This window comes from Diceros bicornis, chromosome 30 (genome assembly GCF_020826845.1).
Source record: "Diceros bicornis minor isolate mBicDic1 chromosome 30, mDicBic1.mat.cur, whole genome shotgun sequence".
Taxonomy (NCBI): Eukaryota; Metazoa; Chordata; class Mammalia; order Perissodactyla; family Rhinocerotidae; genus Diceros; species Diceros bicornis.
Genome location: NC_080769.1, coordinates 11008944 through 11036169, shown reverse-complemented (window position 1 = coordinate 11036169; position 27226 = coordinate 11008944). Strand labels below are relative to the sequence as shown.

At 39.2% G+C, this 27226-nt stretch overlaps 2 protein-coding genes and 1 pseudogene across 2 annotated transcripts; all 3 read right to left on the bottom strand.

The window, feature by feature from the left end:
• Nucleotides 1-6269: 6269 nt before the first annotated feature.
• Nucleotides 6270-7256, bottom strand: LOC131394615 (olfactory receptor 7E24-like). Its single transcript, XM_058526004.1, has one exon. It carries the CDS (start codon nucleotides 7197-7199, stop codon nucleotides 6270-6272), a length of 930 nt encoding a protein of 309 aa, XP_058381987.1. The 5' UTR covers nucleotides 7200-7256.
• Nucleotides 7257-16938: 9682 nt separating this feature from the next.
• On the bottom strand, nucleotides 16939-17907 carry LOC131394614 (olfactory receptor 7E178-like). The gene has a single exon (XM_058526003.1). The coding sequence runs from the start codon at nucleotides 17767-17769 to the stop codon at nucleotides 16939-16941; it is 831 nt and encodes a 276-aa protein (XP_058381986.1). The 5' UTR covers nucleotides 17770-17907.
• A 7816-nt stretch (nucleotides 17908-25723) lies between these two features.
• On the bottom strand, nucleotides 25724-26697 carry LOC131394206 (olfactory receptor 7E178-like; annotated as a pseudogene).
• Nucleotides 26698-27226: the final 529 nt, after the last annotated feature.

Genomic DNA, 27226 nt, shown 5'->3' with positions numbered 1-27226 from the left:
ACATCTTGTTGGATATATTATTTGCAAATATTTTCTCCCAGTTGGTGGGTTGTCTTTTCGTTTTGTCATGATTTCCTTTGCCTTGCAGAAGCTCTGTAGTCTGATGTAGTCTCATTTGGTAATATTTTCTTCTGTTTCCCTTGCCTGAGTAGACATAGTATTGGAAAAGATGCTACTAAGACTGATGTCAAAGACTGTACTGCCTATGTTTTCTTCCAGGAGTTTCATGGTTTCAGATCTTACATTCAAGTCTTTAATCCATTTTGAGTTAATTTTTGTGTATGGTGCAAAATAATGGTCTACTTTCATTCTTTTGTGTGTGGCTGTCCAGTTTTCCCAGCACCATTTATTGAAGAGACTTTCCTTTCTCCGTTGTATGTTCTTCACTCCTTTGTTGAAGATTAATTGTCCATAGATGAGTGGTTTTATTTCTGGGCTTTAAATTTCATTCCATTTGATCTGTGTGTCTGTTTTTGTGCCAGTACCTTGGTGTTTTGGTTACTATAGCTTTGTAGTCAATTTTGAAGTCAGGGATTGCGATGCCTCCAGCTTTGTTATTTTTTCTCAGGATTGCTTTGGCTGTTCAAGGTCTTTTGTTGTTTCATATAAATTTTAGAATTCTTTGTTCTATTTCCGTGAAGAATGTCATTGGGATTCTGATTGGGGCGGCACTGAATCTGTAGATTGCTTTAGGTAGTACAGACATTCTAACTATGTTTATAGAAATGTTTAAAACATGAAACTATGTTTAATGAGATGGAACATCTTTCCATTTCTTTACGTCTTCTTCAATTTCTTTCAATACTGTCTTGTAGTTTTCAGTGTATAGATCTTTCACCTCTTTAGTTACATTTATTCCTATTTTCTTCTTTTTGTTGATATTGTAAATGGAATTGTATTCTTTACTTCTCTTTCTGCTAGTTCATTGTTAGTGTATATAAATGCAATTGATTTTTGTAAGCTGATTTTTGTACCCTGCAACTTTGCTATAGTTTTTGGTTATTTCTAATAGTTTCCTGACAGATTCTTTAGGGTTTTTCTCTATATAGAATCATGTCATCTGCAAACAATGAGAGTTTCACTTCTTCCTTTCCAATTTGGATTCCTTTTCTTTCTTTTTCTTGCCTAATTGCTCAGGCCAACACCTCCAGTACTATGTTGAATAGGAGTGGTGAGAGTGGGCACCCTTGTTCCTATTCTCAGAGAGGTGGCTTTCACATTTTCAAGGTTGAGTATGATGTTGGCTGTGGGTTTCTCATATGTGGACTTTATTATGTTGAGGTACTCTCCTTCTGTACCCATTGTGTTCAGAGTTTTTATCATAAATGGTGTTGGATCTTGTCAAATGCCTTCTCTGCATCTATTGAGATCATGTGATTTTTGTTCCTTGTTTTGTTAATGTGGTATATCACATTGATTGATTTGCAGATATTGAACCACCCCTGCATACCTGGAATAAATCTCAATTGATCATGGTGTATGATACATTTTTTTTTTTTTTTGGTGAGAAAGATTGGCCCTGAGCTAACATATGCCGCTGATCTTCCTCTTTTTGCTTGAGGAAGACTGTCCCTGAGCTAAAATCTGTTCCAATCTTCCTCTACTTTTTATATTGGACTCCGCCACACCGTGGCTTGATGAGTGGTGTGTAGGTCTGTGCCCAGGATCTGAACCCATGAACCATGGGCCGCAGTAATGGAGCATGTGAACTTAACCACTATATCACTGGGCCAGCCCCCGTATGATCCTTTTAACGTATAGCTTTAGTTGGTTTGCCAGTATTTTGTTGAAGATTTTTGCATCTATGTTCACCAGTGATATTGGCCTATAATTTTCCTTATTTGTGTTTTTCTTGTCTGGCTTTGGTATCAGGGTAATGTTGGACTCATAGAATGAGTTAGGAAGCGTTCCTTCTTCAATTTTTTGGAATAGTTTGAGAAAGATAAGTATTAAATCTTCTTTGAATGTATGGTAGAATTCTCCAGAGAAGCCATCTGGTCCTGGACTCTAGATTCTGGGGAGGTTGTTGATTACTGTTTCAATCTCTTTACTTGTGATTTATCTATTCATATTCTCTATTTCTTCTTGATTCAGTTTGAGGATGTTATATGAGTCTAAGAATATATCTATTTCTTCTTGGTTATTCAATTTGTTGGCATATAGTTCATCATAGTATTCTCCTATATTCCATTTTATTTCTGCAGGATCTATTGTAATTTCTCCTCTTTCATTTCTAATTTTATTTATTTGAGTCTTCTTTCTTTTTCTCCTGGTCAATATGGCTAAAAGTTTGTCAATTTTGTTTACCTTCTCAGAAAACCAGCTCTTAGTTTCATTGACCCTTTCTACTGTTTTTATAGTCTTGATTTAATTTATTTCTGTTCTAACTTTTACTATTTCTCTCCTTCTGCTGACTTTGGGCTTTGTTTGTCCTTCTTTTTCTAGTTCTGTTAGGTGCAGCTTAAGAATACTTATTTGAGATTTTTCTTGTTTATTGAGGTGGACCTGTATTGCTATGAATTTCCCTCTTAGAACTGCTTTTGCTGTGTCTCATAAGAGTTGGTATGTAGTATTTTCACTTTCATTAGTCCCCAGGTATTTTACATTTCTCATTCAATTTCTTTATTGGTCCAATGGTTGTTCAGTAGCGTGTTGTTTAGTCTCCATATATTTTGACCTTCCCAGCTTTTTTCTTATAGTTGACTTCTGGTTTCGTAGCCTTGTGGTCACGAAAGCTAATTGATATGATTTAAATCTTCTTAAAGTTATTGAGGCTTGCCTTTTTTCCCAACTTATGGTCTATCTTTGAGAATATTCCATGTGTACTTGAGAAGAATGTGTATTCTGCTGTTTGGGGACGGAATGCTGTGTATATACCTATTAGGTCCATCTGATCAAGTGTTTAGTTAAATCCACTATTTCCTTGTTGATTTTCTGTTTCCTTGTTGATTTTCTGTCTGTAAGATCTGTCCACTGGTGTAAGTGGGATCTTGAGGTCCCCTACTATTACTGTGTTCCAGCTAATTTTTCTCTTTAGATTTGTTAATAGTTGCTTTATGTACTTTGGTGTCCTTGAGTAAGGGGCGTATATATTCATAAATGTTATGTTCTCTAGGTGGAATGTCCCTTTTATCATTATATACTGCCACTCTTTGTCTCTCATCATGTTTTTTATCTTGAAGTCTACTTTATTTGATGTAATTTTGGCAACACCTGCTATCTTCTCTTTGTCATTTGCTTGCAGTATTCTTCCATCCCTTCACTCTGAGCTTACATTTGTATTTAGCACTGAGATGTGTTTCCTGGAGGCAGTGTATTATTGGGTCTTGGTTTTTAATCCATGCAGCTACCCTGTTTCTTTTGATTGTAGAATTCAATCCATTTAAATTTAGAGTGATTATTGAAAAGTGAAGGCTTAATGTTGCCATTTTTTCCCTTTTTTTCCAGTTGTTCTGTGTTTCCTTTTTTTCTGTTCCTTTGTATTTCTGACTGCCATTTCATTTTGGTGGTTTTCTGTGGTGGTTTTCTCAGTTTTCTCTTTTTCTATGAATTGTGGCTATCCTCTGACTTTTTGTTTATTGATTACCATGAGGTTTGTACAAAAGGTCTTGTAGAAGAAATAGTCCCTTTTTTGATAGCCTGTTACCTTCATTAGCCTAAAAACCTAAAAAAAAGGAACCTTTTTTGGTTCCTTTCCTCTTCCCCTTCTGAGTTATTGTTTTCACAAATTATTCTGTTTTGTGTAAGGAGTTTGTGACTAAGTTGATGTGTTTTTACTTTTGATGTCCTTCCTTCCCTTTATCTATTAAGATATAAGTGAGTATTTGCTTCCCTGTTCTGATAGGGAGTTGCAGTTTTCTGATTTTGTCTGTCTATTTATCTCCTTGCTCAAAGCTTTGTGGACTTTTGCCTTTTTGTTTCTGGTGTGAGGGCATCTTTAATCATTTCTCATAGAGGAGGTCTAGTTGTGATGAACTCTCTCAGCTTCTGTTTGTCTGGGAAATCTTTTATTACTCCATTGTATCTGAAAAAAGTTTCACTCGATCGAATATTCTTGGCTAAAACTTCTATCTTTCAGTATTTTGAATATATCATTTCATTTTCTCCTAACCTGTAAGGTTTCTGCTGAGAAATATGCTGAAAGCCTGATAGGAATTCCTTTGTAGGTTATTTTCTTTTGCTTTGCTGCCCTGAATATTTTTTCTTTGTCATTGATTTTTGCCAGTTTTACTATTATATGCCTGGGAGAGGTCTTTTAGTATTGATGTCATTAGGCATTCTATTAGCTTTACGTATTTGTCTACGCAATGAAACATTAAGAAAAATTCTGGACGTTGATGCTCAGGTGAGCCACCTGGTTGGTAGCAATACTCTTTGAGTTTTGTCACACATTGTGGCCAGGAAGAGGTAATGGGTCTGGGATCTGGACTCCATGGGGAGAGGACAAGAAGCTTTACATATAGAACGCATCCATACATGTATTCCCCATGTGTATCTTCCTTTAGCTGGTTCTAATTTGTATCCTTTTGCTATAATAAAACTGTCATCATAAGTACAATGCTTTCTTGAGTTCTGTGAGTCATTCTAGTGCATTACCAAACCTGAGGGAGTCTCCTCAGTTTGAATCATTCTAGTGAATTATTGAATGTGAAGGAGTCTCCAGATTTTTAGCCAACTGGTCTGATGTGAGGATGGCTCTGGAGACCCCTGAACTAGTGGCTGGTGTCTGAAGGGTGGGAAATCTTGCAGGAAATGTTCCTTCAGAATTTGCAGTTTGCCAAACTTTATGTAACAAGAAAGGGGGTGCAAAATGTCAAGGCAAGTTGAAGCCCATCAGAGATCTCCGTAAACCATTAGGGGGCTCTGGAGCTAAGATAATCCCATGGAGTTGGCTGGAATTAGAGCAAAGTGGCTGAATATTTACACTTCCACATCAAACAGTCATCGGATGTGGGCTGCCCCAGGGAGAAGGCATGAACTTGGCGAAGGTGGTCTCTGCAGCTGAGGCAGATCCATATATGGGTTGATTGTTGAGGGCTGAGTAACACACACATTTGGAGCAGCTTGTCCCTCATTCTTAACAAGAGACCATGTTTTTATTGTAGTAAAATAACACAAAATTTACTATCTTAACCATTTCTATGTGTACAGTTCTGTGGCATTAAGTGCATTCACATTGTTGTGAAAATATCGCCAAATTCATCTTGAGAACTCTCTTCATCTTACACAACTGAGACTGTCACCCCATTAAACACTAACTCCCCATGCTCCTCCCTCAGCCTCTGAGAACAACCATTCTACTCTCTGTTTCTTGGAATGTGACTCCTCTAAGAACATCATATGAGTGGAATCATGTAGTATTTGTCCTTTTCTGGCTATGTAATATAACAGGAGATGTTAGATGAAATCGGAAGGAGAATTACCAGAAAAATTGGTAATTGCCTTTGCTCTGGTTGTCCCCTCCCATTTTCTCCTTGGGAATCATACATCTCAGTTTTCCTAGGAAAGTCCTAGTTGACAACAGTTTATTTATACTCAGTATTAATAATGTCCCATTTTTTTGGTGAGGAAGCTTGTCCTTGAGCTAACATCTGTGTCAGTCTTCCTCTGTTTTGTATGTGGGCTGCTGCTACAGCATGGCCTGATGAGTGGTGTGTAGGTCTATGCCAGGAACCAAACCTGCAAACCTCGGGCCGCCGTAGCAGAGCATGTGAACTTAATGACTATGCCACTGGGCCAGCCCTAATAGTGTCCCATTTTGATTTGAGAATACTACCCAGGTTTTGACAGGAAAATACATAATCACCCTACTTGCTCAAGAATCTGACCGAGGTCATTAAGGAACAAAATACATTGTAGATGTCTTGGTCCTTAAAGTAGGGTTTAGAGCCTCCTAACACCTAGAAAAAAATCATGGTACAAGTATAGAAACAATAAATAATAAGAAAGAGAAACCTATGATTATTTTGCAATGATAGAAAGAAGACTGCTCGTGAGCAAGGATCCTCAGTAATCCTAAGGATAGGGAGAAGGGTATACTGATGTACTATGCATAACACTGCAGGGACTATTACTTAAGCCAGGAGCCCAAAATAATCTCCCAACTCTCTTAGAACTATACTAAGAGAGAAAATTGTGTGAAAAGAAGTCAGAGGAGCCACATGGGTACATATATACTATGTGATTGGAGATTCAGAATTTCTTGTTGCACATGATTTTTGCTGCCTTTTCCAGTTCTATCATCCAAAAGAAGAGAACAGATATGGACATCAACTTATTCTGCTGACAATCCTCCACAAGACACTCTTGATGTCCGTGTTCCTCAGGCTGTAGGTGAAGGGGTTCAGCATAGGGGTGACCACAATATACATCACTGAGGCCACCGCATCCTTCCTTGGGGAAGATGAGACAGTGGAACTGAGGTACACCCCAAGGCCTGTTCCATAAAATAAGCAAACAACTGACAGGTGAGAGCCACAGGTGGAGAAGGCTTTATGCTTCCCACTTGACAAGGGGACTCTCAGGATGGAAGAAATAATTCCAGTATAAGAGTAAAGGATCCCTGTGAGTGGAACACCACCAAAGATGGCACCAAGAACATAGATCAATATGTTATTGGTGGGGGTGTCAGAACAGGCAAGTTTGAGGAGTTGAGGGACATCACAAAAGAAATGAGGAATTTCCACCTTTCTGCAGAAAGTAAGCTGTGACATCATCAAGTAATGCAGCTGGGAGTCCAAAAGGCTGAGGAAAAATGACACCAGGACCAACAAGCCACAGAGATGGAGGTTCATGGTGACCGGGTAGTGCAGGGGGTGACAAATGGCCACCAACCGGTCATAGGCCATCACATGCAGGAGAAAATTGTCCAAACATCTCAAAAGAAAAGAAAAGGACACCTGAGTTAGGCAGCCTGCATAAGTGATGGATTTGCTGTGTGTCTGGAGGTTCACCAGCATCTTGGGGACTGTAGTGGTGCTGAAACCAATGTCAGCCAAAGACAGATTGGACGAGAAGAAGTACATGGGGCTGTGGAGGTGAGAGTCAGAGCTGACAGTCAGGATGATGAGGAGATTTCCGAGCACCGTGACCAGGTACATGGTCAGAAACAGACCAAAGAGGAGGGGCTGCAATTTTGGATCATCTGAGACGCCCATGAGGAGGAATTCCGGGACATGTGTTAGATTCTGGGGTTTCATGCAGATGGGATACCTTTTGAAAAAGAAGAAAATGTTGAAGAGACAAAACAAGTGTAGAGGCACTCACCTAAATGTTCATATTTTGGATTCAAGCAATTCACACCTGAAGTATTCACACCTGAGGACTTTACACCCCATTACCTTCATCAGTATTTCTCAGTTGTGAACTCTCTCTAAAACTTATTCCCTACTGATGTCTTTGCTAGTCACCTGTTTCTATATACACTCACTTTAGAGCTAGGCCAAAGAATATTAGATAAGCAAAGATATTTTGAGACTCCAAATCCATGAACACAGTAAACTAACTGCCCCTACTTTTGAAGGAAAAATATGGAATAAGAAATATCCTTCTCTCTTTAAGAAAAAAAAATTTTCCAACAAAGGACATTAAAATGCAGTCAGGGGCCGGACCCATGGCTTAGCAGTTAAGTGCATGTGCTCTGCTGCTGGTAGCCTGGGTTTGGATCCCAGGCATGCACCGACACACCGCTTGTCCAGCCATGCTGAGGTGGCGACCCACATACAGCAACTGGAAGGATGTGCAACTATGACATACAACTATCTACTGGGGCTTTAGGGAGAAAAAGGGGGGAAAAAAAGGAGGAGTATTGGCAATGGATGTTAGCTCAGGGCTGATCTTCCTCACAAACAAACAAACAAAAGCAATCAAATGTACTTTATCTTATCCAAATGCAGTGCAAGAAATTCCCTTCATTTGGAATGGAGCCCTAGAGGAGATAAAATCCCATTAGCTGGATTCTAAATTAAAATAGAATGTTCATAATCAGATAGCACTTTTTATGCCAATTATCTTTATGGGTTTCCATCTTTATTTGATGTATGACATCCATCTTCCATGGATATGTGTTCACAGAATTGTGTGGATTGTCTAGTCACGGTCTTTTCAAATATAACTCAAATACATGAGCATTTGGCAGTGGTAGAGTTAACATTTTGATCAATATTTTTTTTTAGTAAATGCACAAAATCATGTAGCATTGCTGATCATGAAATGGCGTTAATTTACATTGCACCAATGATTAAACAAAATTACCTTTTGATGCACACTCTGTATCAACCTTTCATTTTTTTGCCAGGTTATTTTGTATCAATGCTATGCAATCTAAGGGAAATATCTGAGGTTAAGGTCACTTTTTGCTGTTTTTGTTTGTAGTGGCTTGGTAAAACTTCTTAAATATGTTTCTAATCCTAAACATTTGTGAATGGTTGTTTTCTCCTCAAACCCAATCTCTTACAAATAGTTGAAAAATTTAGAACCAAATCCAGGGCTGAAACCTTAAGTTGGGCTGCTTATCCCTTCTTAAGAGAATTAAGCCTTCCTTATAAGAGGTATTGCATTTCTCCTAAATTCAGCAGCCAAAAGGCATTCAGGTCTTCATTTCTCCTGGCAGGTCAAAAATATTTTCATTTTGGAAAACTGCAAATGTGAAAAGAAAAGAGAATACTATTATGAACACCTGGATTGTTTGCTCATCTGTAAAATGGGTATGTTAATTGAACCTACCTTATCGAGTTGCTATAAAAATCAAATTAAATAATAATGATAAAGTGCTTAGACAGTTGTTCTCAGTGCTGGTTGGTCATTATAATTACCTCTTGATCTTTAAAATCTTACAGATGTGCTGGTCACATCCTAGAAGCAATTAAATCCGAATATCTACATGTAATTCCTTTGGTCATACTAACACATAGCCAGGGTAGAGAAACATTGACAGGCACTTACTAAATGCTCCATTAATGTTACCTAGTATCATTATTGTTACCATTTGTTTTGAGAGGTTCAGTGGATTCGATTGGAGACATAAAAAGAAACTTTCCAACCCAAACGAATGAGCTGAATGTGTATTTTATTATATAGAGGAGAGTAAAGGCGATAGTCCTCAAAAAGATCTAAATAGGTCAAATAACAAGAGGGAAATGACACAAATGGATCAGAAAGGGAAACACCAGATCGACCTAGATAGAAGCAGATTCGAATAGGTCAAACAATAAGAGGGAAAAACATCAGCTCGATCAGAAAGGGAAACACCAGATTGACCAAAGGGAAGAAACACAAATTGACCAGAAAGAGAAACACCAGGTCGACCGAGAGAGAAACATCAGATCAGTTACTCACAACATCCATGCCCTTGCACTGGGGAGAGTCCCTTCAATTGACATGGCTAAGCGGGAGTCCGATCCTCAGAGGTCCTGGGCAAGGCATCCCCTCCACAGGTGAGACTCTCACCAGGCCTCAGTTTCCAGCAGTTTATGTAGCATCAGTAATCTCTAGAGTAAGCATTTGCAGAGTTTTCAGAATAAGCATTTGGTGTTCTCATGCACAAATGGTTATCAGTTGCATACGTGCACTGAGCCCCCTGGCTATCTCCCAGCCCGGCACAGATGGCCAGTCCGTCCCAAGCTACGACGCCCAAAGAGCCTTGTAATCTTACAAATTGCAACTATCTCTGTGGGAAAAGGGCCAGTTCCCACCACACAGAAAGCAGCTTTATATTTCTAGTGGCTGTAGGTCCATGGAATGACCAAACATGACTATACTCATGTCAAGACACCATTATTACCTAATACTCATGTTAAACATATAAATATTTAACCAGACTTACTTCAGAACTCATATTTATTACCAATAAAAGTTGAGAGTGTTTTTGCTATCTTTGTATGATCCCAAACTCCTGCACTTCAGTTGCCCAAAGGCAAACATTGCCATGAATTTGGTGGATGTATTTTCTCTTCAATATTTCATTATGTCAGTATTGATTTAGGTATTTATAAACAGTTTTCCTGAAAACTCACCTAAATACTATCATAATACACTTATTGTTTCCTGAGAAGTTCTCATTTACCAAAATATTTTATTTTAAGTCTTTGTGAAGTACACACATCTATTTCAAACAATTTAAATAATTATTAAATTACCTGAAAGATTAACTTCATCTTTCAATTTTTTATTATAATATTCCTGATAAAATTCTTGTGCCCATTTCCATATCACACAAGTGAGAATTTCCATAAGATAAATGCATGAAAGATAATTGTTTGAATTGTAAAAATCAATACATTTGCAATTTTACTATTAATTATCTACATTTCTTTTGCCAATAGAAAATTTAGACAAAATCAACTACATGCTCTTTTTGTCAAAGTACGGAATCAGAAAGATCCCTCAAGTCTATCTTGCAACGGTGTTTACGTGATAGACCCATAGGAAAATTCCCACATTGCATAGGAAATAATATTTCCATATATCAAATTTCCGAAATGGGCTGCAAAATATGTTACTACTCATAGAGAACTCTGTGATCTACAATATTCATTTACTAAAGTCCTGTGTAAAACACTTGACTCATTCCCCTAATTCACAGATGAACTCACCAAATTCCTAGAGAATGAAGCTACTGTTTTACTACTGTTTGCTCATCTGGTTGTTTCAAAAGAAAACAACCATTCCGCTCAGTTCAAGAAGACAAAGACCTGGGATGGCAATCAGGAGTCCTTTGTCTGAGTCACACGTCTTTCACCCATTACATGTGGAGGTTTGTGTCAATCTCTCCACCTGTCTGTGCTGGTATCCCTTACCTAGAAATGGAGAGAATAATATCCATTCCTAAGATATGTGTGGCACATAACAGAGGTTTTAACTTCATAAATATCCACTCATGGATTTAAATCAGAATTAGAATCATTATTGGAATAGTGGGTTTATTGATGAAACACAATCCTAAGAAAGTTTTAATGACCTTTTATTCCATTACATGGCAGAGAGATAGAAGCCTATCATGTTCCAGGGAATTCATTCATGGAATGAGTGGAAAGCCTAACATGTGTCTCAGTTCACACAATAATAGTTATTTCCCTTTCTCTTTCTCTCTCTTTTATTATTTTTATGAAAATCTCCACAATTTTTTTTCTTATAATTGAATGTTGTAAATGCTATTTAATGTAAAATGATGGGTTGCTTAGAAAGTTTGTGACACAGATATAAACAAGCACTGTTTTATTTTTTGTCTAATTCTACATAACATGGCTGGAAGGAATGAAAGTACAGGCAGGAAAATGCCCAGTATGTGGAAGTCATATTGACTATGCTCTGTTCCTGAGAACCATGGAAGGGTCTATTCAATATATAACAGGGATTCTTGCTGTTCTGGTAGCCTCGTCTGTGCCAAGCAATGATAGGCTCTGAGGAATCAGAAATGAATGAGAACAAGTTGTTTCCCTTCAGGCCTTCAAAATCTACTTGTATAGGGACAAAAGTAAAATGTTCTCTCAGGATCTAGAGAAAACCAAACCTGCAGATCACAGGATAACTTAGTTGAATAGATAGTGCTTAGCCTTGATGAGGCTATAACACTAATGATAATACCTGAAATTTACTTTGCCCTTACTATATGCATGCATCACATATTCACTCAAATGCTCAGTGCTCATTTGGTTTAATTCTTATTCAACGTACCTGTATCAACTGGAGATCAACTCAGATGACAATGTTAAGGCTCAGAGTTATTAAGAACTTTCCCAGAGTCACACAGATAATAAGTAGAAGAGACGGATTGAAAATTAAATGCTGGGTATCTGAGGCCCACGCACAAAACTTGTTCATTCTGTTTCTCTACACTTCGGAGAGTTTAAGCAGACATCCAGAGGTCACTTTTAAATTTACCAAGATATACCTTTTAATGGTTTCTTGTTTCCTGACTAAGAATGGAACCTAATATCCTGACTTTATATCTCCCTTAGAGATCAAGAGGGGTTAAATTATAAGAATGGAGGAGGAAGTGAAAAGTGAAGCAAAATCAGGTGCAGGGACAAGAGAGAGATCTGCCCTGAATTGCCAGGAGCTGACTCTTTCTGTGGTCCCCACCTTGATCTCAGCCATCCTTCCTGTAGTTGACGTAGCAGGTTCAACTCCCTGCTCTCTGCTGTGGTCACCAAAAAGCTCAAATGGAGGAGCACAGTGAGCTGTGGTTTCTGCCTGGAGTAACAGGGCAGAGACACACAGGTTGGGTTGGCCGGAATAATGTCTAGGTGCCCAATGAATGGAGTTCATTGTCTGGATTCAAGCATGACTTTGCTCCCTTCTTATCCCAAGGCTTGGATAAACTGTATAACAATGTTGTGCTCCTATCCTCAACTCTAAAATGATGATAATGCACGTCGCTCTCTTTTGGGGACAGTAATGCAGATCACATATAGCAAGCCACATAAAAAACATAGCTCAGCACCTGGCACTGGGAATCTCTAGGTAAAGGTTTGTGATACACTGGTTACTACATCATTTGCATCATTACCATCATCATCACCGTCATGATCATTTTGAGTGCTTAGGGGACAAATTAGAGGGAACTATTTCCTGCATTGGTGGGGGAGATGTCTATGGGAAATAGAACCAGTGTGGGAGGAAAATAGAAATTTAAATCAGAGTTCTAGGATCCCCATCAGAATCAATAATGTAAACTTCACAGGGCTCTGAGCTGAGTGTTTGCATTTTGCTTTTCTCCCCTCTGGCTGTCCCACCTGTACTGCTGGCTGCCCCTCCCCTGTGTGGTGTTAGATGAGGGTTGAGGCTCTGTCCTCAGAACTGGCAGGAAGACATACTCAGTTGTAGGCCTCCTGGTGCAGACAACCACTCTGAGAAGAGGAGACACAGGTATAGAGCCCACTGGACTGGAGCTGGCTAACCTAGGGACTGGAAAGCACAGGCTGATTATTTACTGTAGCATGGTCTTGGGAGCTCAACGCACATAGCACATAATTAGTCAAATTGGTCCATGTTCTCCCAGTCTCTGAGGACTTGCTAATTTAATGGAAGAGGAAAAGAAAAAAAAAGTGAATTTACTAGGAAAACTCTAGCCCCTTTCTCTTCTCAGGAGGACCTCTGCTCATAACTTCTGAGTTCCAAGTTGCTTATCTTATCATAAAATTTGAACACACTTTTTTCAACTAGAGAAAGCAACATGTGGCTTTTATATCTGCAAACCCATTGAATTAAACATGAAATTTAGAGAGAGGTAGGTCTTCTATAGCAAGAATCTCATAGTATTTCTATGTTCTCAGTTAAGATTTACACGTCTAAGGGGACCTTCCTATTTTTCTTTCTATAGTGCTGGTTTGGGGTTTTGATTTTATGTGTTGGAGATTTTTATGTTTTGCTATTTTGAATGACAGTCCAGGTTCTAATTTCTCTGTCCAGTAGATGTATGTTGTTACATTAAATAACTCTTTATTTTGACATATTTATCTGGTAACTTGATAGTTTGCTTAAATACTTCAAGTGGTCTCAGAGATGTCTACATTTAAAATGTAGGTCAGGGCTGCAGTCATCTCAAGGCTTGACTGGAAGAGTGTCTGATCCCAAGCTCACTTACATGGCAGTTGATAGGATTCAATTGCTTGAGGGCCAGAGGCTTCCCTTAGTTTCTTGCCAGATGGGCCTCTCCATCAGGCAGTTGACAACATAGCAGCCAGCTTCCATCAGATCCAGCTGGTGAGACAGCCGGCAGGGTGAAAGATGCATCCTTCTACACATTTATATGGGAAGGGGCAACCCATATATTTCCAAATTTTATTCATTGGAAGTAAGACACTATATCCCTCCCACACTCAAGGAGATGGGTATATCCAAGGGTATGAATATATACAGCAGGAGGATTTGGGAGCATCTTTGAAGATACCCGCCACACAGGCCTCACCCTCTATCAGGACAGTTGACTCTAAAAAGAGTAAGATGATGGAGACGTTCCTCTGGTTTCCAGCAGCATCTTCAACCCATCACACCATCATCTTTTCAGGAAAAATTTCTTGGAGAAAAACTGGCTCATGGAAGAATTTGCTCTGTTTGGGGTATATCTGCAGATCCCACCATGCTGCTCCTGGCCATACAGTCAGAAATTGCTCTGGTTTGTCTTACACCAATGTCATTCATGTCCATTGATGTCAGAGCAAGCCATAACTATTCAGTGCCCAAATTCAATAAACTTCTGATTTCAGCTCCTCTAGAGAGGGTTCATCTCTCTCTAAATATATTTTCTTTAGAATCTTTGTGTTGAAGTCTTTGATATCATGTGCTTTTGGCTTATAAAGTCAGATGTGTGGGAAATGGTCTGTTGCAACGTTTTACATCTTATCTTCACAGTCTTCCTGGCATGTAGTTCTCTGTATTAGGAACTCAGAGACTGATTTCTCATTAACCGTATGTAGAAAGCTAGAATATTTATCCAATTGAGCTGGCCATAAGATAAAAGATGGTAAGTATGTGTGTGTGCATTAATGACAGAGGAAAATCTAGGAGAGACCAAATGATCAAATATCATGGGTTTAAGAAGGATTAGAGGAGAGGTGACTGGTGAGACGTTGTAGATATTAGGGTCACTGCCAAAATGGGTTTAGAAGACATGGTATGAAAACCAAAGACATGTTTGTGAGTGATTTGTTTTGTGTTTTTCCCAATCCCCCCTCTCTGCTATGATGCGTACTCTTGAATGAAACAGAAATATGAACACTTTCTTGTATTCTCTTTTTAATGTCCATTTGAGAGATTTCCATCCTCAATTTTTTATCCCTTTATTATTTGTAGAACTTATAAGCCCACACTTTGTTTTGTGACTTTTAATCTTGTGTGTACTATTAGATGGGGAAAAAAAGATCCTATTTAAAATTCATACTAATATAAATAAACCAATGATACTTTTCTTCTCTCAGGAGATTTTAGAGCACTCTACAGAAGGTCCAGTGGTCTTGGGAGGAAGGGAAATGCTGGATATGTGGATTAAAAATATTTTCACTTTTTCTAGTAAAAGAGGGAATAATTTATTCAACATTATACAAAGTAAAAGTGTGCCTAGTTTCTGCCCTCACTGTGCTAGATTTGGAGCATAAAGATAAAGGATATTAAGTCTCAGCCCTTAAATTATGAATGGTGTCATTTGCAAAAATGATAATATCTTTGCTTTGGCATCCAGGTTAAAGCACACTTTGAGTTTTAAAGTTCATTATTGGTGAACTTGGTAGGTGATTTAGCTTAGTGGTAAAAGACAGAGTGAATTTAACTAGTTAATGGAAAGCCTTTCAGAGAGCCCAGATTGCTACCTCGGAAACTATGTGTAGCATCTCTAAAGGAAATATTGATTTGCAGATTGATATGTATATCGGTACCTGGCTATGTTGCAAAAGAGAGAAGAAGCCCAAAGATAGATTGATCATGACAGAAGACAGGGAAGCATGGTTGCAAAGTGGAATCCTAAAGAGGCTGTTACTAATGAAAGGAAAGTCCTTCCTTTAGCTGAGAACATGGCCCTTTTCTATCCTGGAGCAATGAAAATTAGAAAAAGTTAAATTTATTCATAATTACTTGGGTGACTTAAACATCTGCAGACACAATGAGAACAGCAGAGGAACTGGAAACATCATACCACTACTTTCAACATCAATCGTATACCCTTGACCAAGACATATTGTTACAATCACCTTTTTTTTCCCTGAGCTCACTCTACAATCTTCCAAATACAAAATCTCGCTGCATACATTTTTCCTCCTGTATGATTTATCAGTCAGTGTTCAAAAAAGAAAAAAAGAAAGCACACTAGTTATTTGAGTGAAGACAATTTAATAAAAGTAATTGATTAAGTCATCACTGAAAGATGAAAGCCATAAAAGAAAACGGTGGTAACATAAAGATGGAACTCCAGGAAGTGACCATGCCATAGGCTAAGGGATACAGGGATACTGTTGGGCTTAATGGGCGTGATGACATTTACTGATCCCTACTGGAAGAACCTAAAAAAAAAAGACCAGATGGAAAATCAGAGCAGTAGTTTAAAGATCCTCCCGCTACTCCAGCATCACAAATTAAAGTATAGAAGTGTGACTTTGGAGCAGAAAAACAATAGCTTAATAACCAGCACATATGTAGAATGTGGAGGCAGAAGATATGTGAAAAAATGTTATGAAGAATATGAGAAAATTCACATTGCCTGTTACTATGGCAAGTTCTTTTGTATCTTCTCCTTTATTACCTCTGATCACTTTAAAATCTTCAGGATGTGATCATGAACAGTAAAGGACTTAAGACATACAAGTCATCTTTGAATAAAAGGCCTGACAAAATTCAATAGCTCTCTACCTTGGCTTCATATTAGACCCAGCTGGGGTGCTGTTAAAACTGTTCATACACTTTTCACTCTGCAGTCCAAATAAAGCTCAGTCTATGGTGGTGGAACTTAGGCATGAGAATTTTTAAAGCTCATCAGATTCTTCCAGTATGAAGCCAAGATTGAGGACCAGTGATATTCTCTCACACAACCTGCATCAATAGATTTAATCAAAGCCAAAGTTCTATGGAAAATATACATGAGCAGTGAAATGGTTGAGAATTACATATATATATAATTCTATATATATACATAGAATTATATATATATATATCAAAGAGAGTTCTGAATTTCTACAGGATGTCTGGCTCATAGGTGAAAAATACAGAAAATTCAATAGATGTAATAGATTTCAATTGTGAACTGATTTTGACGTACATAGGATCCCAGAATATTCCCTTAATCCCATCAAAGATATGCAATTTTCAGATATGATAAATCAAGTGGAATGAAAACTGTGAGCTACAAAAGTTATGTGACCAAAGAGGCATGTTTGCCGATTCCAGCTGTTTGGTTTGCAGTCATTTCTAAAATTCAGAACACAGAGCGGGGAAAAGGCCCAAGGATTGAGACTAGGTTGTTCTTCTGAGGAACCTTTGCAAGGCTCTCTTGATGTCTCTGTTCCTCAGGCTGTAGATGAAGGGGTTCAGCATAGGGGTGACTACAGTGTACATCACTGATGCCACCGCATCCTTCTTGGGAGAATGTAAGAGAGTTGAGCTGAGGTACACCCCAAGGCCTGTTCCATAGAATAAGCAAACAACTGACAGGTGAGAGCCACACGTGGAGAAGGCTTTGTACCTTCCACTTGTTGATGGGACTCTCAAAATTGAGGAAAAAATTCGTGTATAAGATAAAAGGATCCCTGAGACTGGTACACCACCAAAGATGGCACCAATAGTGTACATTAATATTTTATTAGTGGAGGGATCATTACAGGCAAGCTTGAGGAGTTGAGGAGGGTCACAGAAAAAATGAGGAATTTCCACGTTTGTGTGAAAAGTAAGTTGTGACATCATTAAGCAATGCAGCTGGGAGTCCAAAAGGCTGATCAAAAAAGACACCAGAACCAATAGGCTACAGAGGCGGGGATTCATGATCACTGGGTAGTGCAAGGGATGACAAATAGCTACAAACCGATCATAGGCCATCACAGATAGGAGTACACTGTCCAAACAACCAAAAAGGTAAAAAAAAGACAACTGAATCACGCAACCCACATAGGAGATCCCTCTGCCATGAACTTGAATGTCCAAAATCATCTTTGGGACTGTAGTAGAAGTAAAACCAATGTCAGCCATGGATAGGATGGAGAGGAAGAAGTACATGGGGGTGTGGAGGTGGGAGTCAGAGCTGACAGCCAGGATGATGAGCAGATTCCCCAGCATGGTGACCAGGTACATGGATAGGAACAGAGCAAATATTAGAGGCTGCAGTTCTGGATTATCTGAGAGCCCCAGGAGGCGGAATTCCAAGACACCTGTCAGATTCTGTGGTTCCACATAGCGGGGACACCTTTTGGAAAATAAATGAGCATTGATATAGAGGAAACAAATATACCAGTACCCAGCAGTGTGTCTATATTTTGAATTGAAGCAATTCATAAATAAAGTATTCACACTTGAGGAGCAAACTCCTTTAGCAATATTTCTCAGTTGTGGCAAATGCATTCTTCTCAGAACTCTTTTCTCTTTGGCTTTGCTACATTCACTGGTTTCTATGTGCATCCACTTTGCAAAGAATGGGCTAAAGAAATTAGCAGAGATATTTAGAGATTTTAAAAATCCATATACGCACTAACATATCAGTTCCCTCCTCTGAAGGAAACAAAAGGAATAAGAAATATCCTCTCCCTTAAGGAGAAAATTGTTTTAATTAAAGGACACTAATAAACATTCAAATGGACTTTATTTTATGCAAATGCAGGACAATTAATTACCTTGATTATTACTATTATAAACATCTTATAAGAAGTATGTGATATAGTTTCCGACTCCATTTTTTGCTTGTGATTTTTGGCTGTTAACAGTTTTTAAGTCACATCTCTCTCTCTTGCCCTTCTGCCCAACATCCAGGGTAGCTGATCAAAAACCCTGTCTCCTCCAGGTATAAAATTAATCAGTCATGGGGATGTAATGCACAACACAGTGACTACAGTTCATAATACCATATTGCATATTTGCAAGTTCCTAAGAGAGTATTAAAAGTTCTCGTCGGGGACTGGCCTGGTGGGCAAGTGGTTAAGTGCAAGCGCCCCGCTGCGGTGACCCGGGGTTCACTGGTTCTGATCCCGGGGGCACACAGACGCACCGCTTGTCAAGCCATGCTGTGGCAGCATCGCGTATAAAGTAGAGGAAGATGATCATGGATGTTAGCCCAGGGCCAGTCTTCCTCAGCAAAAAGAGGAGGATTGGGAGATGTTAGCTCTGGGCTGATCTTCCTCACACACACAAAAAAACAAAAAATAAAAATAAAAGTTCTCATCACAAGAAAAAATGTTTATAACTACATATGGTGACAGATGTTAACTAGACTTATTGTGGTGATTTCACAATATATACAAATATTGAATCTTTATATTGTACACCTGAAACTAACATACTGTTTTATGTCAATTATAACTCAATTAAAAAGAAAAAAAGAAAGCCTGCCTCCTCCCTCCTTTGGAGACAGCAAGAGATTCAAACCTCACAAGCCCAAGTACATATGCAGGAACTCTCACTGTGAACTCACACTGTAACCATAAGAAAAAAAAAATGCAAGCCAACCACTTTCCTTGAACTCTTGTGTCATTTCAGAGCAGCTTAGAAGGCCTGCTAGGCTCTCCTCAGACAGGGAGATCTTTATAAGAGGGATAAAATTTGGTATACCCTCTTGTGTGTTGAGGCATTATCAACCTTGACATCTAAGCCCAGTTTTGGTTGGGAGTGCATTCTATTTCTGCAGAGTGTCCACTAAACTGGATGCAGCAATTGGAACACTGAGACAATGACCTCAGAGGTCTTCCTGGTCTTGCTCTGACTTGCTCCCTCGCTCTGCTGCCTGATGACAAGCACGCACTTTGAGCTACCGCCTGCTAGAAGTCTGCACTTGGCACTGCGCTACATTGTACTGCATTTGTTGAGTCTTTCCAATCCTCTCTTATAGATATAACTTATCTAATTTCGATGTTGCAATGATTACTTGGCTATTAGAGACAAGAGTACAGGATTAGGTTCTTCCTTAAAGTGGCCCTGAGGCTTATGTCTCAGCCCAGACCTATCTGTATGTCTTGGAATGAAGCTGTGACTGATGCTAGGGTCATGAGAAAGACTCTTATCCTGATTGTTTGTATGTTTCAACCAGGGATTGGCCCTTTTGGTGCTGAGGGGAAAGAGTATACCCTGAGCAAAATATAGGTCCATTGGATGGTTCCTCATGAAGGAGTCGTCCTTAGGAAAATGAAAGAGAGAGAGAGGGAGACAGAGAGTGAGGGAGGAAGGAGAAGGAGAAGAAGGAGAGGAAGAAGAAGGTGGCAGCCATGGTGTGCCATGCTGAGGTCTGCACTCCGAAAAATAGACCAGGGTATTTAAATACCTCTGCTACTACTGTCTCCCCATGCCTTTGTCACAACAAAAATCTAGATCCTCAGGGTTATAGGGAGAAACACACATGGCACCACTGTACCACAGTGAAGGGATTAATTCAAACCTCATTTAAGCACAGGGCATATAAACCGCATAAAACAACCGTTATCATGGAGGAGGTCCCTAACCCTGAAGATACTGATTTGAGTCTCTCTGGAAAGAAATTTTTAAATATGAGCAGGATAGAGAGGGCCTTCCTTGAAATATATACAGAGACAAAAAATGAATAAATAAAAAGAAAAGGAAAAAAAGAAACCTGAATATGAGAGAGGAAACAAAAAACTGAAAGAAAGGTATACAATTTGACCCAGCTGGAAGTCTAAAATTTACTAAAAGAATATACAGAACAAAAAATGAAAGGGCACAGATGTGCTTTTGCATCTCTTCAATATAGGTTCTGAATTAACTTTAATATCTGCTGAAATGAACTGCAAATGAAGGCAAACCTTCATATCTTCAATCAATACTGGGGCTCAAATTACAGCAATAGTTGGGGATCTCACTAAACTTGAACAAGGTCCCCTCTATAATCTGAGGGATGTTCTTGAACATAAAAAGAGAGGACAAACAGTATGCTTTCCCTTCACCATTGGAACTATTGTCTTGTCTGAATTCCCCTTTGTGATAGCACCCATTGCCCTCAAAAATCCCATAGTGGGCAGGGACATGCTGACTAAATTTAATTAATCTTTAGCCCTGTGTAGGAAAAACCTACCCATTTTTTCACCTCCTGTTCTGTCTCCTTTACTTGCACACACAGAAGTCCTCACTTCTGACATTTCTGTTCACCAGATGTGGGGCTATTCCCCACACCAAGTAATTCTCCATGACACCAGCTGAGTGTCCTACAATTTGATTCAGTTCTGACACTGTCTACCTGGAGTCTCAGATCCCACAGATTAAGGGCTCAGTCCCACAAGACTGCTCCCACTTCAGATGCTCATTATAAGAGGGAAGTCCCCAGGTTACCCATAACTTGTGTCCAACTTGGCTACAAATCAGAGGTCCCCGTGACCCCCTCCTCAGGTTTGATTAATTTGTCGCTCTGGGAAGAGTGCTTGGAGGGAAATGACCCATCTCCTTCATTTCTTTAGTCTTACAGGTCACCCCTAGAAGAGATGAAAGCCATGGCAGGAAAGCCCAGTGTGTGGAAGCCATATTGACTATGCTGTGTTCCTGTGAACTAACAAAGGGTAATCAATATTTACAAAGATTTATATATATATATATATATATATATTTTATATATATATATATATATATAAAATGTATATAGTTTTGTTTGCCTACACTGTGACAACCACAATGTAGGTGATGGGAAATCAGAAATGAGTGAGACTCAGTCATTTCCCCACAAGCATTCTGCCTGGAGTGACCTGGAAAGAGATAGGAAAGGTTGAGTAGGTTGGTTGGGTATTTTGTTTATTGTATTTTAAAATTTTATTTAACCCACTATACCAAAAAAAAATTATAATTTCACCAATATACAAAATTTAGATATTTTACATTCCTTTTTTGTACATCTTCAAAATGTGGTATTTTATACTGACAGCACATCTCAATTTGGAGAAACCACATTTCAAAGGCTCAATAGCCATATGAATCTAAATTGTATGGAAAGACATTGTCTTGTGCCCTGTGAATAGAGTCTCATTGCTCAGATCCAAACCTGACTTCACCCCTTTTTACCCCAGGACCTGGTACAAATCGAATAGAATACTGTGCTCCTTTCCTCAACTGTAAAATAATGATAATGTGTGCACCTATATCTTCGAGGGTGATTATGCAGATAAAATTAAAAAGCTACATAGCACATAGATCAAAGCCTGTCACAAGGCAACCCTCAAAAAAGTTTTATGATGTAATGGTATTCTCCTCGTCACCATCATGATCATAATCATCAAATTCATGATCATTTTGGAGTGCTTACAGGATGGGTTAGAGAGACCTATTTCCTGCTCTGGTGAGGGCGATGCCTATGGAAGCTAGAAATTGTGGTGGAGGAGAGCAGAATTCTGAATGAGAGTTCTGAAATCTCCAACAGAAAAAAGAACAAACTTCATTGACCTCTCAGTTGACACTTTGCATAGTGATGCCCTCCCATCTGGCTATCTCCATACTCTTGCTTGTCTTAATAATGAGGAAACAAGATGCTCCATAGTCTCCCTGGGTACTCACTTGTCTGTGCTGTGTCTCTGCTGAGTCATAACCTAGGAGTTTGGATCCACTGCCCTCACCCGCCTGGTAAATGGTGAGGGTGTAGCCTCTATTCTCAGGACTAACAGGAAGGCAGATTCGGGCATGGATCCCCTGATGGATATGGTGACTTTGTGGAGAGGAGATACAGGTATGAAGCCCAGCTGGGACCTGCACGTAGAAAAGTTGGAGACACTGGTTAATTATTCACTCTTGTATGGCCTTGAGAGCTCAATGCACCGATCTCATAATTAGTGAAACTGTTCCACGTTATCTTAATCTCTGCGGACTTCCTAATATTAACACAAGAGGAAAAGGAGAAAAGTGACTGCATTTAGAAGAGTCTGGCCCTTCCTCTTCTCAGGAGAAAACTCCTCTGTACACTTTGCTTCTGACTTCCAATTTGAAGGACCTTAAATAAAATGCAGACTCTTTTTTAAAAATTTAATTTATGACTCTTTGACTTTCATATCTATAAATCCATTATATTAATCATGTAAATAATGGAGAATTGGGTCTCCTATAATAAGAAGCTGAAAGTATTTCCATCTTCTCAGTTAAGATTTCTAACTCTAAACAGAACTTTCTATTTGCCTTTTTTAGGGTGTTGCTTATATAAATAAAGCCCAAGTTCTAGTTTTTCTCTTTCATTGATGTCTGTTGGTATATTAGAAAACTATTAACTTTTATCCATTTATTTATAGCCTTCTACTTCTCTTAAACAAACCAGGGTATCTAACAAGACTGCAATCAAGGTATCAGCTAGGACTGCAAGGTTTACACAGGAAAAGAACTACTTCGAAGCCCCTTCACATAGCTTTTAGGGTGCACTTCCTTGCAGACTGTTGGCCAGGGGCCTTCCTCAGTTCTCTGCTACATGGGCTTCTCATTGGGGAAGCTGACACATGGCAGGTGGCTTCCATTAGAACAAGCAGACAGGTGACAGAGAAACAACCCCCAGGAAGATGAAAGCCAGAGTTTTTTTGTGCCCTAATCTCTGAAGTAACATGTCATTAGTTTTGCCATGTTGTGTTGGTTGGAAGCAAGTCACTAGGCCCAGGACACATTCAAGGAAATGGGTCTCCACAATGGCATGAATAGAGAAGGTGGAGGCTGTTGGGGGCATGTTATAATCTGCCCACCATGCAGGCTTCACCCTCTATCAAGATGTTGATACTCTGACTCTGGAGTTGTCTCTCTGCTTCCCAAAAATAATCCTCAACCCATCGTGTGACAATACTCTCAGCAAAATTTCCTTGCAGAACAGGCACAGGAGTAGAAATTGCCTCTGATTTGTTATTTCTGCAGATTCCACTATTTTTCTTCAGAACAGGCAATCAGAAGATACCAACGTGGTTTCTCTTCCATCACCAGGGTCCCTCCATTGACATCATTCAAAGCTGCCACAATTCTGTGCCCAAATTCAACAAATGTTCTCAGTGGCTTGTGATTTCTGCTCATCAAGAAGAGCTCATTTGCTCTGCAATGTGTTTTCTTTAGATTACTCTGTGTTCACAGATCCTAAAGTTTAAATAAATGTGCTTTTGGCCTGTCTGTTTTTTCTAGTGGATAAAGTGAGTTATATGAAAATGATAGTCCTTTACAACTTTCTACATTCTACCCATGCCATCCTTCCAGATCAGAGGTCTCTGGATGAGGATTCAGAGATTGGTTTGTCATTAACTGATATGAAGAAAACTTGATGAAACCAAGATGGTGAAGTAGGAGACCCTAGCCTCTTCCCTCCCCCAAAGATCAACAGTGAGATAGATATTGATGAACAAACCCAGTTCTCAGATAGCTCAGGAGTCCAGGTAAAAAACTTTGGCAACACAGTGGAACAAGACACATGAGAATAACTGCACAAAAGGGAAGGAAGAACAACTTCATTTTGCCTGTATCAACCCGTTCTCCAGTGCAGCACTGCTCAGCACCAAGAGGAAACTTCCAGGCTAGCAAGAGTTCACCTCACCGGGAAAGGGAGAACAGGGTGAATGACCAGCTTCCCCAGCCTTTCAATGCCCTACATGAAGGATCTGCTTCAGTTTCACCACACCCAAAGAATGGCAAAGCTAAGACACGTAGAGCATCTCAGGTACTGTCCACCACACAGTCTTCATTTACTCCAAGAACTTTGAGATCCAAGCTCCGCTTTGCTGCAACATGGTCCTTTGAAATCCTAGAATAATGTAAAAGAAGATAAATTTATTGTGATGACTTGAGTGGCTTAATGATCCTCAAGCACCGTTAGACCACATAGCAACTGGAAATACCATATCACCACATATTTTCCAGTTGTGCTCCCATGGCCAAGACATAATGTTTACCTGGGCACATTTTGCAATCTTCCAAATGCAGACACCTCACAACATAGCTTTATACCCCATGTTACAATACCAGTCAGGGTTCAGTCAAGAAAAGAGAAACCAATTAGTCATTTTAATGAAGCAAATTTAATATAGGGAATTGTTTAAATAGTTCTTGAAGGCTGAAAGGCAAGAGAAGAGTGAAGCGGTAATACAGCAATTATAAGTGGGGGAAGAATCTGCCACACCAAGGGCTTGAGGGGTGTAAAGAGAAAAGTTGAGCTTTTAGGGCATAGTGATTTTTACTGATCACTATGGAAAGTACGTAAAGTGAACACAAGATGGAAAATACAGCAGTGATTTCAAGAGCCCCACCTCAGCACCAAAAAGCAAAATATAGAAGTGTGAGTTTGGAGCAGATGGACAATAGCTTCTTAACAAGCACATGTGCCCAGCTGTATGGTGTAGAGAGAGAAGATATTTGAAGAAACATTATCAGGAATAATGGAGAAAATACAGTAGGATTGCAACACTAGGATTTTTGTATCTTCTCTTTTGGAGCTCTGATCTCTTTAGAATCTTCGACACTGCCCATGAGCGGTTAGGACCCAAGACATACTGGTCATCTTTGAATGAAAGATCTCACTTAGATCAGTAGTTCTCATTGTTGGTTGCACAATAAAACCATCTGAGGGCTTTTAAAACTCCTCGTGCTCAGGCCACAATCCAGCCTAATTAAATCAGAATCTCTGATGGTGAGACCCAGTTATCTGTATTATTAGTTACCCAGATGATTTCAATAAAAGCCAAGGTTGAGAACCAGTGACATGCATCCTCACACATAACCTGCATAAACAGAAATGAGAAATGATAAATTTGTATGGAAAATACACAAGAGCTGTGGGAAGGATATAACTTTCAAATATACAGAAAGAGAGTTGTTCATCTTTCTGGGATGCCTGGGTCATCAATGATAAACCATAGAAGACTCCATAGATATAAACAGAATATAGTCATGCAGTGATTATGATATACAAAGGATCCGATAATACGCCCGAAGGATCTGATAAAATTCAAGAGGCAATATTCAGATATTACAAATGGAGAGAAGTGAAAGCCATGAGATCTACAAAACAATGTGATGAGACAGGTAAGATTTTCAGGTCTAGATGTTTAGTTTTGCTGCATTTGCCAACTTTCACTCCAAATGGATGGCACAGGTACTGATATTAGGTTGTTTTGCTGAAGAGCCTCTGCATGGCTCTTTTGATGTCTCTATTCCTCAGACTATAGATGAGAGAGTTCAGCATGGGGGTGACCACAGTGTACAATGCCGAGGCCACTGCATCCTTCCTGGGAGAAGGTGAGACAGCAGAACTGAGGTAAACCCCAAGGCCTATTTCATAAAATAAGCGAACAACAGACAGGTGAGAGCCACAGGTAGAGAAGACCTTGTAGTTCCCACCTGATAAGGGGACTCTCAAAATAGAGGAAACAATTTTGTAGTATGAGAAGAAGATCAGTGAGGTAGGAAGAAAAGAAGTGATGGCACTAACATAATATGTGACTATGTTATTGGTGGAGGTGTCAGAACAGGCAAGGTTGAGGAGCTGAGACGGGTCATGGAAGAAAGAGAAACTTCCTCATGTTTTGAAGTAGGTAAGTTGCAACATGATCGAATTGTGCAGCTGGGAGACCAAAAGGCTAATTAAAAGTGACACCAAAACAGACAAGCCACAGAGGCATGAGTTCATGATGACTGAGTAGTGCAGGGGTTTGGATATGGCCATGAACCAGTCATTGCCATCACTGTCAGGAGGAGACTATCCAGACATCCAAAAAGCATTAAAAAAGACGTCTGAGTCAGGCAACTCACATAGGAGATGACTCTGCTGTGAATTTGGATGTCCACAGTCATCTTGGAGATTGTGGTAGAGGTGAAACTGATGTCATCCAAGGACAGGTTGGAGAGGAAGAAGTACATGGGGGTGTAGAGATGGGAGTCAGAGCTGACCGGCAGGATGATGAGCAGGTTCCTCAACATGGTGACCGGGTACATGGACAGGAACAGCCCAAACAGCACAGGCTGCAGTTCTGGATCATCTGAGAGTCCCATGAGGAAGATTTATGAGACACGTGTTAGATTCTCTGGTTCTATGTAGCTTGGACACATTTTGAAAAAGAAAGGAAGATTGGAGCTAAAGGAAACAAGTAGATGGAAGCCCAGCTCTGTGTCCATATTGTAGATTCAAGCAATTCACTTGTGAGGTCATACACCCCAGGATCTTCATAATATTTCTCAGTGTCTCAAATCCATTTTTCTTAGAACTGTTCCTCATAAGAGTCTGTGTTATTCATCTTTTCTATACACACTTACTTTAAGAGACTCTCACCTGAAGAATATTATAGGAACAAGACATTTAGAGATAATAAATCCATAAACATAAAATACAGCCTACAATTCTAAAGAAATACATTAAATAAGAAATAACCTTCTCCCTCCAGGAAAAAAACCTCATGTTAATTAAATGACACTTAGAAGCAGCTTTATTTTATTCAAATACAGTGCAAGAAATTCCCTTTATTTGGAATACTGATAAACTGTATAATTGCTAGAACTACATTATCTGGATTCTAAATAAAAGTCAAACATTCATAATCAGAAAGCTTTTTTATTATGTACAAGTTATCTCCCTGGGTTTTCATCATTCTTTCATTTTCTGAGTTCTTTC